A 21,421-nucleotide genomic window follows, 5' to 3' on the forward strand; every position below is an offset into this window, starting at 1 on the left:
AGTTTCATTATTTTATTGTAAAAAATTGCATTTCTTTTCTCTACTCAAACCTAACAAGAAGAATAACATCAATTCGGTTTCTCCAGTTTTGCCACAATTTTGCAGATTCGATAAAGATTTTGCATATTTCAGATCAATCAGGGTCGTTTTTAATTTGTAAATATGAAAAGCATTTTGCATAGATGTCACTATTTTTAAGCCAAGTATGTAACTAAGTAAAAACCTTACAACTGATTGCGCAGCACAACTTTTCTTCAAGCATTTAAAACTCTTTACACCCCTGTAGAGGAACTTTAGCCCACTTTACTTTGCAGAATTGTTTTTGAATAGTTTACATTAGTGTGTCTTCAACCATAAATACGATTTTAAGTGTCATATCATAGCCTAAACTTTGACTAAATCCCTCAAATAAGGTAATTTTCTAATTTTAGTTTATGTTTACTCTGTAATCAAAGATCTCTGATTAGATTACAATAAGAAAACATTGAAATTCGCTCAGAAAAACAAATGTAAATTATAGTAATACGGAGGGCTGAAACGGAGAAACGGTTTTCCTTTAACAGTGACAGCTTTAACAAATATTTATATGTTTAATACGCTAATCACAGGTATTCAATTTCGTCTACGATTTAATGTGTTGTTTTTTTCTGGGAACTTTTCTGTCAGGCAAAAGTTTGGGTCACGCGCATAATGCTACTTAACGTTTTTTTTTTTGTCAACCGCCAATAAAAATCGAGAAGAGTCTGGAAGCTATTGCTAACTAGTTGCTAATGGCTAATATAACTCTTGCTAGCTAGCAAGCTAGCTTTTTCCCGCCGCTATCATGGGTGAGTGCAAATTTATCGCCAGTTAACTGGTCGACGTTCATCTTCGCCACTTGCTGCTAATGCTAAGTGGCTAACTTAATGAAGGAAATGTATATTTTACAGTGTGAGAAGCACAGAGGTGGACGGAGTACTTCAATTTATTTTTATTGAAGTAAAAGTTTCACTGGCAGATTATTTCACTTATAACAATAGATTTTTCTCAAGTTACAAGTGAAAAAAAAAATCTGTATTTTAAATCAATATTCAACCACTGAATTAAAATACAAAAATAGATCATTAATAGGAGCTTGACTTAAAACTTAAAACTCCTATATCTTCAGAAAGATTTACTTTAAAGGTAATTTTATGCTATTTGAAATGTAATAAGATATTTGCACCAGAAACTAGACAAAAATACTCTGTAAAATTTTGTGTTTTTTGGACTGTAATGGTTACATCATTGCACTGCAAAAACACAAAATTTAGCAAATATCTTTTGACTAGTTTCTAATGCAAATATCTTATTACAGCTGAAATTAGACTAAATTAACTTACAAGTAACTTTTCAGGAAGATATAAGAGCTTGTTTAAAATAATTAATAAATTTTTTATTGATATTAAGAAGTTCTAGTTCCACTGGCAGATTGTTTTACTAATAACAAGAGATTTTCCCATGTTAGGAGTGAAAAAAAAACTTAAACAATTACTGACTTTAAACAAGCTTCTATGTCTTGCTAAAAGTTACCTGTACGAGAGTTTTATGTTGTTTGAAGTGTAATAACATATTTGCACTAGAAACTAGACCAAAATACTTGGTAATATTTTGTGTTTTTTGGATTGTAATGGTTGAACCTTTGCGTTTCTTGGTACATAATAAATGTTTCGTCCATCATTTTGCCACCAGGTGGTGCTTCCACAGTCAGTCTACAGACACTACAGTGTTTAAAATACACATTGTTTCAGTTTTAGTTGAAGAAAACATGAGCATGAGGTCATATGATTCGAAATATGCACAAGGATGTTGTGTCATTTAGAAAAAAATAAAAAATCCACCCAAATTATTTACCCCTCCTCTGAGGATCCACACCCTCTGGTCACTCCTCTGCAGAACGTTGGCGTTCAGTGCCCAGGCATCCCTGCAAGAGGAGGAGGGTCTGTCAAACTCAAACAAGCAAAGGGAGAGAAAAAATTTCCCCCAGTGAGTGTTTGCCTCGTGTTTTTCCAGCCAGCAGATCCAGAGCTCATCTGAAATGTATTAAACCTTGGAGAAAGAAGGTAATCTAGCCGACGCTCCGCAGAGGGATCCTACTTGCTGCAGGAGGCATACGTGTAGCAGCGGATCATCTGTCTCACTCTCAGGGTGAATCAAGGTGTTTTGGGAAGAATCCTCGTCGACTTGGTAAATTCTGCCTTTTAAACTTCATATCTCACATCTAATCCCTCTTTTTATTATAAACTTTCTCGGTTTTAATAGAGTTATAATTTTTCTGCTCAACCTTATTGTAAAAGTTGTTGCTGCAGCAGGGTATAACTGTAGTTTTCTTGTTCCAAGTCCAAACATGTGTTGCAGTTGTGGTTCTGAAACCCACAAGGCATTTTCCACCAAGCTGACTCCAGAGTCTCAACCAAAGTTTTTCTGCTTGGCGATCAGATGTGATGGCAACCTTTAATGTCTCTCTAGAGTTCGCCATTTTGACTCTTTCTACTGTGGTCTTGTGACATGTCAGAACTGTGTTCCCTCTTCTCCCCCAGGCAAAAAAAAAAAGGATAAGATGAGTTATAGCCCTGCTGGCCTCACCTCTCTGCTGCCATAATGAGTTCAGTTCCCAACCCTGAACTTGTGTTTATGTAAACTCCAGTCAAAAGATCACGTTTGAGGGTGAAAACTTTGAAAAGCTGCACCCTTCCTCCACATCCATGCACATATTTGTGGGAGACGCAGCAGATAAAAGGAACGTCTTACTCATTTCACTGTAAAGAAATGAGCTGTGCCTGTGCAAATCCCTCACATTTTCCAGTGAGAGCACGCTGGGAGTTTTTTCCAGGCAAACTCTGCACTGCAAAAACTCAAAACCTTACCAAATAGTTTTGGTTTAGTTTCTAGAGCAAATATTTAATTACACATGAATATCTTTCCAAATGTAACCTTTTTAGAAAGATATGAGATCTTAAGTAAATAATTCCTTAATATTGATCAAGAAAAAGGTCTAGTTCCTTTGGCAAATGTTTTAATCTAAGACGTTCTTCCTATACGTTAAATGTTTTTTAGTGAATATTAAGGAATAATTTACTTAAAACAAGCTCTCAAATCTTTCTAAGAAGTTACTTATAAGTTAGTTTTCTCTTATTTCAACTGTACTTAGGCATTTCCACAAAAACATATGATAAGATTTTGTGTTTTTGTAGTGAACAAAGCCAACATGGCTTGGGAAAGTAAGTACACTGTAAAAACACAAAATCTTTCCACGTGTTTTTATCTAGTTTCTTGTGCAAATGTCTTAGTACAGTTCAAATAAGAGAAAACTAACTTACGTGTCACTTTTGTAGAAAGATAAAGGAGCTTATTTTAAGTAAATATTTCCTCGATATTTATTTTAAAAAGTAATAGTTCCACTGCCAAAACATGGAAAAAAAATGTCGTATTATTAGTGAAACAAATCTGCCAGTGGAACTAGTACCTTTTTAAAATAAATATTAAGGAATTATTTACTTAAAACAATCTCCTTTGTCCTACCAGAAAGTTACTTGTAAGTTAGTTATGTCTTAATTCGAGTGTACTTAAATATTTGCACTATACACTAACTAAAATACTTGGTAAGATTTTGTCTCTGCAGTGTTATGATGCTCCACTGCAAAAACAAAATTGTTACCAAGTACTTTTGTTTTGTTTCTGGTGCAAATAGTACACTTGTACTATTACTTGTGAAAGTTACAAGTAACTTTTCAGCAATATATAGGAGCTTGTTTTAAGTAAGTATTTCCTTAATACAAAAAAAAATATTATTTCCACTGGCAAATTATTTTTCACTTAAAACAGGAAGAAAACGAGCTCCTCTATTTTGCTGAAAAGTTCAAGAGTACTAAGATATTTGTACTGGAAACTAGACAAAATATTTGGTAAGATTTTGAGTTTTTGCAGTGCTGGCAGACGACTATTGGCAGAGTTTCATCACCAGCTGCTATGTTTCCCATATGCATCACCTGCTTTCTGTCTGTCTTTGGTGCACATTTCAGGGGTTAAAGGTCGTCATTGTTGGAGCTACTTCTTCAGTCCTATCACTGCCCACGCTGCGTACCGAATCCATCTCGAGCACAAAGTGAGCAGCTTTCACGTAAACACAGGAAGCACCTGAAGGCTCAGGCAGGAATTACAAACGTCAGAAAATGTCTCGCTGGGGGCGTAAAAACGTGAAGAAGGCGCCTGAGGTCATCCGCACGGTGACAGAGGGGCTGAAGTCTCTGTACCGTAAGAAGCTGCTGCCTCTGGAGCAGTATTATGGTTTCCATGACTTCCACTCCCTCAGCCTGGAGGACGCCGACTTCGACAACAAGCCCATGGTTCTGGTCGTGGGTCAGTACTCCACTGGAAAAACTACGTTCATCAAGTAAGACCCTGCAGCTTTGCTGAAGATACAAACGTTTCTACAAAACCACAAAATCTTACCAAGTGTTTTAGGCTATGATCCAGTCCAAATGTCTTACCGCACTTGAAGTAAGACAAAACTAACTTAGAAGTAACTTTTCTGCAAGAATTAGAAGTTTGGGTGGCGCAGGGGCAAAGCATGACCCATTTATTAAGGCCTTAGTCCTCGTGGCGGTGGTCACAGGTTCGATTCCCGGCCTAGTGACATTTTCCACATGTCTTCCCCCTCTCTCATTACCCTCTTTCCTGTCAAACTAGTTTCAAATAAAGGCAACAAGAGCCAACAAAACCTTTAAAAGAAAGTAGAAGCTTGTTATAAGTAAATAATTCCTTAATGGTGATGAAAAGTACAGATGTTTTCACTTATAAACATAATTTTTTCATGTTTTAAGTGAAATAATCTGCCAGTTAAACTAGAACCTTAAAAAAACTCAATACAAGTAATAATCAACCTAAAACAAACTCTTATTTTTTGCTGAAACGTTACTTCAAAGTTGAAGTGAACTGAGATGTCTGTACTACAAACTAGATCAAAAATAATTGGTAAGATTTTGTGTTTTTGCAGTGTAGTTTCATTATTTATCATCATATAAAAATACCTAATATACACCATGAAATATGGTGGTGGCAGCATCATGCTGTGGGTGCTGTCTACACCTCTATAAAGTTGTCTGCTCCAGATTATATATAATAAGTAAAATAATCTGTCGTAGCTAGAACCTTTTCATCATTGACTTAAAACAAACTCATATGTCTTGCTGAAAACTAATTTGTAATTTAGTTTTGTTTTATTTCAAGTGTACTAAGATATTTGCACTAAAAGCTAGATTGAAACCTCTTTCTGCTGATCCACCAGATAAACAAACACCAAACTTTGTGGTTATAAGTTGATTAAAGCTGCAGATGTTCGTTAGTTTCCCAGTCAGGATCAGCGTTGTGTGAACGGTTCTGCGTGTGACCGACAGGTATCTGCTGGAGCAAGATATTCCTGGGAGCAGAGTGGGCCCTGAACCCACCACGGACTGCTTCACTGCCGTCATGCACGGGGAGGTGGAGGGCGTCATCCCCGGAAACGCCCTCATCGTCGACCCCAACAAGCCGTTCCGTAAACTCAACCCCTTCGGAAACACCTTCCTCAACAGGTGAGCCCCGCAGATGTTTCTATGCACACAGGATTTTACAGCGTCTCCACTGAGCGAGAGGGAGTGTGTGACATATCGAAGAGGAATGAGCGGAGTGTGTGTGAGAGTGTGTGTGTGAGGAAGTTTGTGGAAAATGTTTTAGCTCTTTGGTATTTCAAGAGCTTGTGCCAGATTTCGGAGGGAGGCGGCCCCCTGCCTTATTTGTGGAAAAAAGGGAAAGACGGAGCGAGTGGGTGATGAAAGTACGCAATTTAAGAGGCAAGGTCAAAGGGCGGCACAGCCCCACAGGGAAAAGACAAACATTTATAGCTACACTGCAAAAAAACACCACAAAACATTACCAAGTATTTTTGTCTAGTTTCTTCTACAAATATCTTTGTATCCTTGAAATAAGACAAAACTAATTTAAATAACTTTTCAGCAAGATATAGGAGCTAACTTCTTACTATTGATTTAAAAAATTACCCCTGGATTATTTCCCTCATAACAAGACATTTTTTCAGTTCAATCTTTTACATCAATAGTGAGGAATAATGTAGATAAACAAGCTTCTATAGCTTACTATTTCAACTGTACTAAGATATTTACACCATAAACTATATTAAATCAACTTGGTTTGATTTTGTGTTTTTGCAGTGTAGAATAAGAAGTACTTTCCACCCAAATCCAGAGCTGCCTGCCACACTGCAAAAACACAAAATCAAACCAAGTATTTATCTTAGTACACTTGAAATAAGACAAAACTAACTTACAAGGAACTTTTTTTATGAACATATAGGAGCTTCTTTTAAATAATTTCTTAATATTTATTGAAAAAAACGTTCCACTGGCAAATTATTGCGCTAACATAAGAAAAATGTCTTGTTATAACTGAAATAATCTTCCAGTTGAACTTGCACTTTTTAAGCAAAATTAAAGAATTATTTACTTAAAACAAGCTCCTAGAACTTACTGAAAAGTTTCTTCTCAGTTAGTGTTTTTTTATTTATTTCACGATATTTGCACTAGTAACCAGATAAAAAACTATTCTTGGTGAGATTTTGTGTTTTTGCAGTGAAGAAGTTATTTCCAGTGAAATTCACCTTCTGAGCTGCCAGTTGTTGGATCCAAAAGCCAGCAGTTGTCCAGAGGGGAGCAGAAAGACGTCACAGGAACCTGCATCGCTCCAGCTAATGGGAGCTCCGTCTGATGCGAGTTTTCCATCAGGGTCATGTTTGTGAAGAAATCTGCGTCTCCTTTTGCGTTGACTTCCTGTCTTGGAAACCGGAGGGGCCCGTTAAGCCTTTAAAATGCAGGAAGTGGGGTTGTTGTTCTGAGCCCTAGATCGTTAGCAGATCTTATTGTTTGATTCTGGCAGTGATGGTCATTTTCCTTCAGGAAGCCCAGAGCAGCGAGGCCGGCCTGCACACAATGGGCCGGCTGGGTGTGTGTGTCGGATCTGTGGCTCACACTGACTGACCTCCTACCATTCTCATTTACTTTAAACGGGATCTGTTATGCAAAATTCACATTTTTACACTTCCATTTGGATTTCTGCTTCTAAAAGCAGCCCAAGTGGTTTAAACAAAAAAAAAACACGGGTCTGTTTTTTAGCAATAAGTTAAAGTTTTTTTGGTGACTGGAAAATTAATCATTTCAAAAAGCTTCGGAATGTAAAGTCACCAATCAGCAGTTACCGTTACCTAGCAACCCCAGTGGAGTTCCGCCCGTTACCTACCAACTGCACAGTGGCGCAGTTGGTAGAGCTGTTGCCTTGCAGCAAGAAGGTCCTGGGTTCGATTCCCGGGGTCTTTCCCTGTGCATGGTGGGTTCTCTCCGGGTTCTCCGGCTTCCTCCCACAGTCCAAAAACATGACTGTCAGGTTAATTGGTTTCTCTAAATTCTCCCTAGGTGTGAGTGTGAATGGTTGTGTGTCCTGTATGTCTCTGTGTTGCCCTGCGACAGACTGACGACCTGTCAGGGTGAACCCGCCTCTCACCCGGAACGTTAGTTGGAGAGGAACCAGCAACCCTCCTGACCTCAGTAGGGACAAGGGTAAACAGAAAATAGATGGATGGATACCTGGCAACCACAAGCTGAAGTCCAGCACCTTTGGTCAGCTGGTTTTATCTTTGTATCCTACAGGGTCAAAAATCTTTTTGTCTTTTTTGTCCAAATTTTTTTTGTCTACTTTTTAGTGCAAATATCTTGGTAGACTTGAAAAAAGACAAAACTAACTTGCAAGTAGCTCTTCAGCAAGATACAGCAGCTTGTTTTCAGTCAATTGTTCCTTAATATATTTGTGAAAAAGTTGTAATTTCATTGGCAGATTATGTCACTTATAACAAGACATTTTCCCCATGTTTTAAGTAATATAGTCTGCCAATACAACTAATAATGTTTTTCTTTTTATCATTATTAAGGATTTATTAACTTGAAACAAACTTCTATATCTTGGTAAAATTTTAATGGTACTTGTAAGTTAGTTTTATCTTATTCCAAGCATACTAATATATTTACTCTATAAACTAGACCCAAAAACACTTGGTAAGCTCCAGAACATTTGGTCAGCTGGTTTTACTACTGTATGCCCTGTACAGTGGCTGCTGGAAAAGACAAGAAGTGTTTTGTTGTTGACCTACCATCCAGAAACCACTTCTTGCATTCTTATTGGTTGTGCAGATGGCTCTACTAATGCTTTTCAAAGATGTACAACTGTGTAATTGTCATCTGTTTGCAGCCATTTTTACTTGTGAGTGTAAACGTTGAGTTAGTGGCCGTGGCCAGCAGCAGCTTATTTGGATTTTAAGTGACAAGAGGCCCTAAAACAGCCCAAATCTCATTCTCTAAAAATTTATTTGTGCAAAATAAATTTAATTTACATGTTTTGTGTAGATCATATATTTATCCTAACCCATATAAGAATGCATACCAGGTGACCTTCCAGCTTCATTTGCTGTATTTTTACCCCCAAAATTGTGTAATTCTCCTCGTTTTGACCTGCCGTCCAGATTCCAGTGCGCCCAGATGCCCAACCAGGTCCTGGAGAGCATCAGCATCATTGACACCCCAGGGATCCTGTCCGGCGCCAAGCAGAGAGTGAGCCGAGGTGAGCGGGGTGACACAGGTGAGGAGAGGGCAGGAGGTCAGAGAGAGGCGTATCCGTGCTCATCAGCTCATCAGCTCATCTCCTCGCCACGCCTGGCTAACTCACGGGACCGGTTTGTTCCGCCACCAATAACACTTGGCAGCAGGACTCACAAACATCCCTGCAGCACATCGAGCAGCCATAAACTCATAATTAAGCACAGAGACTCTGTCAGCACATCTGGAAGAAAGCACTGTTGGGAAATCTCTTCCATCATCTTCATCTTGCATTCATTTTATGCTAACCCATCCTACAGCCGAGCCGTTCTTCCTGCTAACCCTGAGTGGTTCACCGCTGCACGTTTGGTTTTGTGTTTGTTTTGATTTTTATCTAAAAGGGTACAGGTCTACGTCAGCACAATGCCAGTATGGAAAGACATCAGCAGTGACTCCATAAACTGTTTTAAATACTTCATTCCACCAAAAAAGAAGCAATGCTTTTTGAAACGTAAATATCAAACTGAAAACACAAAATCTTCTGAATAAATTTTAACATTGTTCATTTTTTTTGCACTCAAAACAAAAACCAAAAAATTATCAGCAACTAAACGTTTTTGATCAGCTTAGCGAACATCTGGTGGAAGTGCGGGTTTGCTGAGCTCCTTAGAGCGGCTATAAACGGCATAATGAGGAGCATTGTTGTGATGACGTGATGGAGGCGGACTGTCAGGAATAACACTGCAAAAACACAAACGGTTACCAGGTATTTTTATTCTGATTTCTAGTTCAGATATTTTGGTTCACTTGAAGTAAGATAAAACTTAGGATAAAAAGTAACGTTTAGTAAGATATAGAGGTTTGTTTTAATTAAATAATTGCTTAATATTGATGAAAAAGTACAAGTATTAGTTTCATTGGCAAATTATTTTACTTAAAATATGGGGAACATGTCTTGTAAGTGAAATAATCTGCCAACTAATATTTTTTAAGTCAATATTTAGTAATTATTAACTTAAACCTCTATAGCTTGCTGGAAAGTTATTTATAAGTTAGTTTTATGTTATTATATGGTGAAATTTTGTGTAAAGAGACAAAGCCCCAATTTCATGTCATACTTTCGCACCATTTCATATGATGCAAGGCCAAATGTCTTTTAAGCTGTTTTAATATAATATGGAAGAAAGCTGCTTTTTTTTTCTAAAACAAAATGGTGGCACAGCTCCTTCAGAGACGGAAACAAAATAATTTGTCTGAAAAAGAAAACTATCCAACTGTATTTTAAAAGCCGGCTGTATAAGCGGCTGGCTGGTGCATTTAGATTCTCCAATGCTTGTATCTGGATAATGTACAGTTTGCTGCCTTCCATTTTCAACTATCAATCAACCAGAGTTCCTCCTCCAGCCTGAAGCTGCAGAGCTGAATGGCTTGTTGCCTGAGGCGCTGACAGGAATTAAAAACATTTTCAACATTCTTCATCAACACACCTCTGCAGAAACAGTCTGGAAACCGTCTCACTCGGTTCCTTCATTCTTTTCAGCTGCGCAGAACAGAAATCTCTCACTCAAAGTAAAGTTGAGACACGATATTCTGCTGAAGAAAAGATTAGTCCAAGTAGAAAAATTGCTGTTCCTTGCAAAACAAGTGTGAGAATCTTAATCTGCTGAACGAACGTACCATCAGATTCTGATTAGAGCGAAAGAGCTGAAAATATTTTATATGGAACCCAGTGGAGGACGGGGTGACATTCTTGCTCTCAGGGAGTGTTTCAAAGAAAACCGTAAAACCTACAGCAATGACGCTTATATTTCCTAAAAGCAGATGCCCGTGGCTACGTTTTGATGCATAAATCGTTTCTGTAGAGTGAGATATTTCCGATCAGCGGCGTTTTGTTTGTCAGACTTTAAAAAGCGTCAGTTGTTAGAGTGGCAGCCGAAGAATTCCGTCACTGTGAAGCTGAAAACGGCCAAAAATCGGCATGAAACAAATCAGGATTTTAGAAAACCCGTAAGAGACATCAATAAACTGACCCATCTGAAGATAGACTAACTTCTTGTGGTTTGAAAGCAGAATGGAGCCTCTAGGTCACATATGTCAGAGTCAAGGCCCGCGGGCCACATCCGGCCCGCGAGAAGATTTTCTACGGCCCCTGGGATGATCTTGATTTATTATTAGAACCGGCCCGCAGCAAGCCGGCACCCCGTCTGAAAAAATGCGAGATGCACACCCCCCCCCCCCCCCGGTCCGCAGGAAATTTACGAAGGCTTGGGCCGGTCCGCTGCACTAGACCAAATGCGTCATTTAAAAAAATCTCAATGAACATTCGATCAGTCCGGCCCTCGGCTTGTAGCTAAATTTTTTATTTGGCCCTCCGTCCATTTGACTTTGACACCCCTGCTCTAGGTCAAAGCAGGCAGAAGTAGCAAGCTGTCAAAGAACAGAAATGTTTTACTGAATTTTGTAGAATTCTGAAGAATTTCAATGAAGCTAAAATTTGCATAAAAGTTTAAATATTTAAAAAATTGTAAAAACTGAAATTACAAGATAAATAGCAAAAGTCTCCAGAAAAAGCTGAATGTTTTATATGTGAATTGGTTAAATCTATGGCAGCATATTAGGGCCAATGTCCATAGAAAATAGGAGATTCCACCAAAAGACTCAGAAATTTTGAGATAAATCTCTGAAATTTTCTGGAAATAAAGTTGGAAATTCTCTGAGTTTCGAAAGTCAAAAATCTCTCAACTTTTGAAAATTATCCGAGTTTAAAAACCTGACAGTTTTCAACTTTTGAAACAAAAAAGTTTCCAAGTTCTTCTTTCTTCTTTTTCTTTTTTTAGGAAAAAGGGACTTGATTTTCTTTCTAGCAAATTTGTGACTTGCTTGAAAAAACTCTAATTTTGACATTAATCAAAAGTCAAATATAACATTTCAAGAAAATTTCCATGTTTTTTTTTAGTAGCAAATTTTTAACTTTTTAAACTCATAAATTCTATTTTTTCAACAAAAGAAATTTTTACTAATATAGAAAATTTAGGTTTTACCTTGAAAACTTTTCAACTTTATAAACTGAAATTTTCTTGGTTTTTTTTTTTCTAGAAAATGTTTTAGATTAAGCTCTAAATTTCTGATTAGGTTTTTTGTTTTTTACTCAAATTTTCTCAAAAAGCAATTCAGTGTTGTTTTTTTTAAATCTACAATGATCCTAATACGCCAGAAAGTTTTTTATCCCTGTATTTATTATTGTGTTTGAACATCAATCTCATGTTTTTACATATCAATATAAATATGTATTGAATAACATTTTATTTCATTTGTGAAACTGAACTTGAACCATTTAGCGCTGCACAGATGACAGAATGAAAAGAAAGAAAACCACAATCTTCAGAAGAAAAGTGTCTTTGCTGCAGGCCGTGTGCAGATGGAGATAAGATTGTGTCTCATCTCTTCCTGCTCTCGCTCTCCTCTCAGGTTATGACTTCCCGGCGGTGCTGCGCTGGTTTGCGGAGCGCGTGGACCGCATCATCCTGCTGTTCGACGCCCACAAACTGGAGATCTCGGACGAGTTCTCGGAGGCCATCGGCGCCCTGAAGGGCAACGAGGACAAGCTGCGGGTGGTGCTGAACAAGGCCGACATGGTGGGCACCCAGCAGCTGATGCGGGTCTACGGGGCGCTCATGTGGTCCCTGGGGAAGGTGTTCGGCACCCCGGAGGTCCTGCGCGTCTACATCGGCTCCTTCTGGTCGGAGCCGCTGCTGGTGCCTGATAACAGGAAGCTGTTTGAGCTGGAGGAGGAGGATCTGTTCACCGACATCCAAAACCTCCCTCGCAACGCAGCTCTACGCAAACTCAACGACCTGGTGAAGAGGGCGCGTCTGGTCAGGGTAGGCGACCCGGAGGTTCCCTCTGCAAAAACACTAAACACTACCAAGTATTTTATAGTAATTTATAGTGAAAATATCTCTTCACACTTAAGTTAAGACTAAACTTTTCAGAAAGACATAGGAGCTTATTTTAAGTAAATAATTCCTTAATAGTGATGAAAAAGTACTAATTCTTCTAGCAGAATATTTTACTTACAACAAGACATTTTACCACATTATAAATGAAAAAAATCAGTACTTTTTATCAATATTAAGAAAATATTTACTTAAAACAAGATCCTGTATCGTCCTAAAAAAGTTAGTTATAAGTTAGTTTGGTCTTACTTCAGGTGTACCAACAGAAGAAATTAAACAAAAATACTTGATATGATTTTGTGTTTTTGTAGTGCGAAGCACATGTTACACTGAAAAAACATTAAATCTTACCAAGTATTTTTATGCAATTTTTAGTGAAAATATCTTAATATACTTAAAATAAGACAAAACTAACTTACAAGTAACTTTTCAGTAAGATATAAGAGCTTGTTTACAGTAAATATTTCCATGATACTGATGAAAAATTACTTAAAACATTTTCCCGTGTTATAAATGAAATAATGAGCCAGTGGAACAAGCTCATATTTCTTGCTGAAATGTTATTTGTAAATTAGCTTTGTCTTATTTCCAGTGTGTTAAGATGTTTTCTCTATAAATTAGACAAAAATACTTGGTAATATTTTGTGTTTTTGCAGTGCAGGACTTTACTCCAACGTTCCCCCTGAAGTAGTGAACCAACCGGGCTTCTCTTCCTGCAGGTTCACGCTCATATCATCAGCTACCTGAAGCAGGAGATGCCGTCTGTCTTCAGGAAGGACAACAAGAAGAAGCATCTCATCCATGAGCTGCCGGTGATCTTCTCTAAGATCCAGCTGCAGCACAACATTTCTGCAGGAGACTTCCCCGACTGCGCCAAGATGCAGGTCAGTCCTTAAGTTTTGCACATTTTGTCATGTTACAGTATCAATGCAAACTGAGGGATTTTACGTGAAACACCAACAGAAATAAGTGCATAAATGTGAAGTGGAATAAAAATGAAATACTTTACATAATTTGGCATGACACAACCATCACTGTGTTTCTCTGTCGGTGTGACAAGTGAGGCTTGGTTTAAAGAAACTCATTGTTTCTGCTTGTTCCAGATTAGTGTTCATTTATTTTGTGGGGGACGTGTCATGCAAAATTCACATTTTGCTCCTTTCTGTACTTCCATTCGGGTCTCAACGGTTTCTAAAAAAACGGCCCAGGTGCTTAAAAAACAACCCAGCTGTTTTTGGCAATAAGTTCATGTTTTTGATGTCTGGAAAATGATCCAATTCAAAAAACTTCCAAATGGAGCCTTACAAATGAGCAGGCACGGGCCGTTACCTAGCAACCCCAGAAGCCCAGCCCGTTACCTAGCAACACAAGTTGAGCTCCAAGACTTTTGGGCAGCTTTGTATGCGCTGTAAAAACACAAAATCTTACCAAGTATTTTTGGTCTAGCATCTAGTGCAAATATCTTAAATAAATATTTAAAGTGTGGTAACTTTAACTTTAACTTTTCAGCAAGACATTGGAGTTTGTTTTAAGTCAATAATTTCCTAATAAGGATAAAAAGAGCACTAGTTCCATTGGCAGATTATTTCACTAATTATATGAGAAAAATGTCTTATTATAAGTGAAATAATCTGCAAGTAGAAGAAGTAATTTTAGCTAATTTAAGGAATTATTGGCATAAAACAATCTCCTGTATCTTACTTGTCAATTAGTCTTGTATTATTTTAAGAGTGCTAAAAGTAAACTAAAAATCTTAAGATTTTGTGTTTTTGTATTGTGGCAACTCAGGAGATGAATCAGAGTGGAAACAACTTCTTCACTGCAAAAACACAAAATCTTACCGTGTATTTCTGGTCTAGCTTCTACTTGAACTTGAAATAAGACAAAACTGACTTACAAGCAACTTCCCAGAAAGACAGTGGAGCTTGTTTTAAACTAATAAAACAAGTTACAAGTTCTTTCACTTGTAACACGGGAAAAATGTCTTGTAAGTGAAATAATCTGCAAATGGAATTAGAACTTTTTTCAATTAATATAAAAGAATTATTGTTTTAAAATAAGCTTTTATATGTTGCTGAAAAGTTACTTGCAAGTTCGTTTTGTCTTATTCCAAGTTTACGAAAGTATTTACACAAGAAACTAGAGTAAAAATACTTGGTCAGATTTTGTGTTTTTGCAGTGTGAGCGGGTTCATGCTTTGTCTTGTAGCTCATGTTGCATTTAAACGGCCAGCTAACAAATCAACGCTGCTGCATTCTTAAAGGAACAACTGATGGCTCACGATTTCACCAAGTTCAAAAGCTTGAAGCCGAACCTGATGGTGGCGCTGGACGAGCTGCTGTCCTGCGACATCGCCAAGCTGATGCCGCTGCTGCGCCAGGAGGAGCTGGAAGCCGGAGACCAGCCCGGCGTCCAGGGCGGCGCCTTCCTGGGGACCCGGGCCGGGCCCTTCACAGAGGGCGACCCGTTCGCCGAGGAGAACGGCGAGGAACGCGAGGAAGAGGAGGACTGGGTGGTGACCAAAGACAAGCCCAAGTACGACGAAATCTTCTACAACTTGGCGCCCAACGAGGGCAAGCTGAGCGGCACCAAGGCCAAGGACTGGATGGTGAGCACGCGCCTGCCCAACTCGGTGCTGGGCCGCATCTGGAAGCTGTCGGACGTGGACCGCGACGGCATGCTGGATGACGAGGAGTTCGCCCTGGCCAGCCATCTGATCGAGGTGAAGCTGGAGGGCCACGGTCTTCCTCCAGAGCTGCCCAGCCGGCTCATCCCGCCGTCCAAACGCAGGCCGAAGGGATCGGATGCTTAGACACGGTCCAGCAGCCTGACGGATCCCTCTGCTGAGTTTGGCTACTGTTTGTTTGGTCGTAGTTACGACGGAGTCAGGGCCTCGCTAGGAAAATAAAAAAATATTATTACGGGAATAAAGTCATAAAATTCTGACTTTATTCTAGGAATATTTCAACTTTGGTGTAAGAAAAATATGAATATATTCTCCTAATATTTCAACTTTATTCACATATTATTATGACTTTTTCCTCATATTATTTCAACTTTATTCTCATTTTATTTCAACCTTATTCAAAATAAAATTCACTTTACTCCTGTAATACTAGGATTTTATTCTCATAATATTATGATTTTTTTTCTTATTTTATTACTTTATTCCCGTAATTTTATTTTTTATTTTTCTTTAGTGCGGCCTGTGTTTGTTCTCCGTTGTCCTTATCACCTCAACCCCATGAAAATGTTTTATCTACATTGCTGTGCAAAAGATGTGCCTTCTAAGGAGTCAGACTTCCATTTTATAATTTAAATTAAGTTTTATCAACCCAACAGTGGTGGCCCAAAGGGGGGGTGAGGAGGAGCCAAGGCCCCCTATTCAAAAATGTTGGCCCCACCCAGAGAACCATGTTCAGGCATCATCTTCTTCAATCCAAACATGTATCTAAAACTTAATGAATACATTTATAAAATTAAGAAAATAATTAACTTTTAATATAAATAAATACATACAGATATGTTGTATCTTTTTTTTTTCTAGCTATGCCACCCTGAGGTTTTCTTGGGGTGCCACAGCATTTACGCTTTAAAATAGTTGCAATAAGGATATGTTGTGTCATTTGTGAAAGAAAAATACAAAAAAATAGAAATATAGCTGAAAAAATGAAACATAGAATCTAAAATGACAATTTTAATCAGATAAACTTAATATTAAGTTACTTAAAATCTTTAGTTACTTAAACTGTAACTATTGCAACGTGTGAAAGCTTAGCTCCGCCCCTAAACAAATTAGGAAAGATTCCACTGAAGTGGGCGGGGCCAATAGACCTGGGGGCGGAGCTCAGCGATGGGGGCGTGGTTAAGAGTGAGGATGAGCAGACTGGGCTGGAAGTATCACTGTGTCTTTTCTTTTTTAGATCCCTGTAGCAACTTTTTCTCCAAATAAGTGAGGAATATAATGACTTTATTTCTGTTGTACATTTTTATGGCGACATCGTTCTGCATCTGAAAAAAAACGACAACAAAATATAGTCCAAAAAAGCCTTTAAATGTACTAACTAGAGTACTTTAAAAGAACACAAGAGTCTGGCTGCTTGGAGCCAAAACATAAATAAACTTTTGCACAGTGTTGTATAATTTCCTTGAGACTGACTGTACTGTGGCGCAGCTGAACGTGGTTTATTTAAGCGTAACTTTCTGTAAGTTACCGAGTTTGGCTGCTTCCTCCCTTTCTGCTCTTAAAAAGGAGCTTTTGAAAATGTTTCTACTCGTGTTTGCAGAAGGTAAACACTTTGAGAGCTCTTATTAGAAAAATATAGGCTTTAAATGTAACTATTAGATTCTCAGTGGTAATTTCATCATGAAGTTATTCTGCTTGGCACTTTTTTTTTTCCTTCCACATTTCCAGGACCAGCTTAGCTCACATGATGCATTTATAGCATTTTCTATAAAAAGAAAGCAGCTCAGATCTAATGTATTTCACTTTGATGCTTCACGTGGTTTTGTGCAAACTCTATATGGTATTATTTTCATTTTTTTGTATTTTAACTGTTGCTTTTTATGTGCAGGAGCAAGTTGCATAAAAGAACATTACAAGCTTTGATTCAAAGAAGACTGAATGACTGATAAGTTACTGACTACTGTACACTGCTCCACCAATTGTTTGTATGTTTACTATTATTGCAAACAAATAAAATTCCTTGACTGTGACACGTTTCTAGCAGTATTAGTGTTTTCACGTTTTGTCATAGTACAATTTCAAACCTTAATTTATTTTTGTGTGATTTTAAGAGACAAAGCAACACAAAGTAGAGCCTGTCGGTTCCTATCCCAGTGATAGTGACTCGGTTGTAACAAACTTGGAAGATTTGAAATTGAAATTGTCTTGACTTCCTATTTGAAGCAGCCAATCAGACGTCAGGCTGTCCTCCAATCCCGCCCACTGAGTTTGGCAGGCGAAGTTGACCGTTTAGCACAGGAACAACAAATAATTTAATAAATCATAAAATGATATCTAGTTTTTAAAATTAAATCAAATTTAATTTTAATTTATCTCAATTAAGGCATATATATTGAATTCTACATTTGAATGTTTTTGTATTTCCAGCAAAAAAAATTTAATGATGTATGATAATTGTTTCATGATTTATTGTGATTTGGCACTCTTCACCTTCCATATATTTGCAGCAAAAAAGGTGGATATTTGCATATTTTGGTACCAAGAAAATAAATATTGCTGATATCGGTAGCTATACGGATACTATAGTAACTATTGAATTGTATAATATACTTGGAACTTCAGGTGTTTTTGTGATTTTTCCATTGAATTATTTTGTTGAAACTTGGGAGAGAATTTAGATAAAGTCTATAACTGCCCACAAAATACAAACGATAAACATGAACAATAGAAAAAAAAAAAACTAATTTTGAGCACTGTTTTCTAAATAAAGTGCAAATCAAGTGAAATATTTTTTACGATGATGTTGAGAAACTACAATGCAAAAATACAATTATCAAGACAGAATGTGGGATTAGAATGTTTATATGGAGCTAGAGTGGGGCCATAAAGTTTGTTCTAAAAAAATAAAATACAAAATTTGAAACTGAAAAATATTCAAAATTACTTTTAAGATTCAATGACTTTTTCAGTTTCTTTTTTTCTTCTGTTTTTGAACAAACTTTGTGGTCTCAATTTAGCTCCATATATGGATCTCTTTTGGCTCAATCTGCCCTCCTCTAGTTTTTTCCACTTTTTCCTTTTCTGCTAGTAGATATTTGATCGGTAAACTATTCAGAAAACTACTGAGCACTTTCTTTCTACTTTGCTCATATTTGTCTCCCATATAAAAGCTTCCGTCGCATTAAAGAGCTTCAGAAGGAACGAATGCTTATTATGCAAGCTGTGGACAAAGAAGGCTTTAAAAATGAGGAACGTAAGAGCTGAGTGTATCTGATTTTTTTTTTTTTTTTTTTTTGTCTCCTGGTGACAGGCCAGATAAACAGTGACTCACACTCTCCGCTGCCAAATCCCCGTACCACCATTTTCCAAACAGCTCTCCCTCTGTGGCAAGCCGATTTAACATAAAATCAGTTTAACATTACTCTCCATATTACTTTATAGATATCTAAAAATGTGTTTTACTCGATACATTTTCACTATTCCGACTGCTGAATTATTACATTCACATTCTGACTAGTAAGAATAATTCACCTTCAGCTGCATTTTGACGAGTTCCTTTCAAGACGTCCTTTGAAGGGTCTCGTCTATAATTACAATTTAAGATATCTCAAATGTAAATATGACTGGTCAAAGTTACATTTTAGACATCTGAATTAAGAATTGTGCGTAAATGACTGAGCTGTCCAAACAGATGCCTGCAGAATTTTAAGATTTCTTTAATTAGAATCAAACTGGTCAGACCAAAAGGGGAGATAGCTTAAATTTACTTTATGACTATTCATAATTTTATTGTTGATTTCTTAAATATATATGTTTCAGATAGTCAGCAATTAATTTCAAATATCTTCCATACAAAGTAATGGTAAACATGACATAATTTATATTTGTTAGTAATCTCAGTTGGCATTTTGTCTGGTCAAAATCTAATTAGAGATATCTTGATTTAATATGTTTATAGTCATAAAACTATTTCAATTTTCTGGATTGTAAGTATGCTGTAAAAACTGGTCTAGTGCACATATATTAGTACAGTGGAAAAAAGGAAAAACTAACTTACAGGTGACTTTAGAAAGTTAAATGAGCTTGTTTTAAGTAAATAATTCCTCAATAATAATTGTTTTTGTAAGACATTTTTTCTGTATTATAAGTGTAATATTTATTTAAAACAAGCTCCTATGTCTTGTTGAAGATTTATTTTTAAGCTAGTTTTGGCTTATACCAACTGGACTAAGAAACTGGAGCAAAAATATTTGGTAACAATTGTGTTTTTGCAGCGTGTGAAGAGACCGATTTTATGCTATGACAGCTTGCCATAATGTGAGGCCTTTACCTCCCTCTCTCATACTGTATTAGTTCAACCTCATCTCAGCTAAGTTTTTCTCTAATGCTCTTACAGTAATGACTGGCCGTCTTGTTTGTTTGTTTGTTTTGGTTTAAACTTTGTAACTATGAGCAACCAGACGAGAATCCCGCGGAAAACCACGAGGATTTCCGAGGTTTCCTAATGACGCTCCACTCCTGCGTGGAAACAAGCTCAAATGAGAAACAGAGGCAACCCAGCGCTTTCCTCCGTTTGCTCTCTGGCTTACAGTGACTCACATGTGAAGAATGTGGTGGGCCGGTCCAGAGAGTTATTAATATCTCCTTTCCTAGGGTCCGCTAGCTCCCACTGTACCTTTATGAAAGATTTCCCTATTTGAAAGGTCTGAGTGGAAGAACGCCACACCCTCCAATGTGTGTTTTGAGAAGGAAAATCTGGGCTAATGTGCAAAACAAGATAAAATCCAGCTGAAACGAACCTTATATGGTCACAAACTCCGCTTATTTGTGTATTTTAAGCGTGTTTAGAAATCAGAGTGAAGGAAAATCTCAGGGGCAGTTCGAACAATGCCTGACTGAAAAGAGTCATAAATCATTTAAAATGCTTTGTGACCAGATCAACATTACAGCAACAGAGGGAGAAACAGGCAGGTTGCAGCAGATGACCCCAACAGCAGAGCTTACTCAACAAAACCGGGGTCTCCGCTTGTACGTCACGCAGCAGCGGACATGCGGGGAATTCCTCAAAGCTGCGGTGGAAGCAGAGCGGCGGCCATCTTCTGCGGGGAAGGAGCGACATCTGGTGGAGGAAGGTTTTCCTTTTTTATTCACTTCAACAAGTTTTCACCAGAAAATAAGTCGAAGTTGTTATATCAGGGGGGTCCAAATTGCGGCTACAGGACTGATTGTGTGTGGACCTTGACTTCAGGATAACAAAAGAAATTTAGGCAAAATTATCACAAACAAGTAAAATAGTCTTAAAATAGAAAATATTGGCTTGAACACAAAGGATTCTCTTTTTGCATTTTCTTCAAGAACCAAAGACTTTCACTCAAAAGCTAACTTTGCTTCACCCAAATCTGCTTTAATGAATTCAAAGAAAAAGTGTCATAAGTCCTGATTTTATTAATTAGATTTTATTAAACTTTTATTTTATTTTATTTCGATTGATTCCTAGTAAGGCAAACCTGCAGAACACTTTTTAAGTTTTGGATCTAGAATCATTTACACATCCTTTTCCAGTAACTATTTGTTTAATTTATGTACTGCATGTTAAGTTTAGTTTATAATTTAAAAAAACTTTTATTTTGACCCTTGAGTCCTTTTGGCCCATTTGATTAAAGTTTGGATTCCATTGTGTTAGATATTTAATTCTGTAATGCCCCTAGATGTGCTAATATATTAGTAAAAGATTAATCTTTGATATTTTTTCTACACTTTAAAGCTGCAGTATATAACTTTTATTTATTTTTTATTTTTGGATATCTGTTAAAACTGTAACCATGTTGTGACAGTTTAATATGAGCCGAGTTCAGTAGTAACTCGTGACATTTACTTGAGTAACCATTTTACTTTGAGAAGTATTTTTACTTGAGTAACTTTATTATGAAGTGTTGCTACTTTTACTTGAGTACTTCTGGATTCACTGAATTGTCAATCAACCTTATGTACGTGCTGCTAAATGTGCTAATGGTGGAGAAACAGCTTACAGATACAGGAAAACGGTTTATCCAATTATTGGCTATGCTAACTAGCCTTAGCATTCACGTCAGGCTCTGCTGTTAGAAAGAAGTAGTGTATTAGAG

General features: G+C 37.4%; 1 protein-coding gene across 2 annotated transcripts; it reads left to right on the forward strand.

The window, feature by feature from the left end:
* The first annotated feature begins 763 nt into the window (after positions 1–763).
* Positions 764–17,326, forward strand: ehd2b (EH-domain containing 2b). 2 transcript variants are annotated; one of them, XM_044119486.1, is made up of 8 exons: positions 764–827; positions 2,032–2,205; positions 4,041–4,411; positions 5,415–5,591; positions 8,582–8,697; positions 12,123–12,535; positions 13,330–13,494; positions 14,874–17,326. In XM_044119486.1, the coding sequence occupies exons 3-8, from the start codon at positions 4,191–4,193 to the stop codon at positions 15,420–15,422; spliced, it is 1,641 nt and encodes a 546-aa protein (XP_043975421.1). In that variant the 5' UTR covers positions 764–827; positions 2,032–2,205; positions 4,041–4,190; the 3' UTR covers positions 15,423–17,326. The 2 variants fall into 2 exon arrangements, with proteins under 2 accessions (XP_043975421.1, XP_043975422.1); XM_044119487.1 differs by lacking the exon at positions 764–827 and having other exon boundaries at positions 1,919–2,205; positions 8,582–8,679.
* Positions 17,327–21,421: the final 4,095 nt, after the last annotated feature.

This window comes from Gambusia affinis, linkage group LG06, assembly GCF_019740435.1.
Source record: "Gambusia affinis linkage group LG06, SWU_Gaff_1.0, whole genome shotgun sequence".
NCBI lineage: Eukaryota > Metazoa > Chordata > Actinopteri > Cyprinodontiformes > Poeciliidae > Gambusia > Gambusia affinis.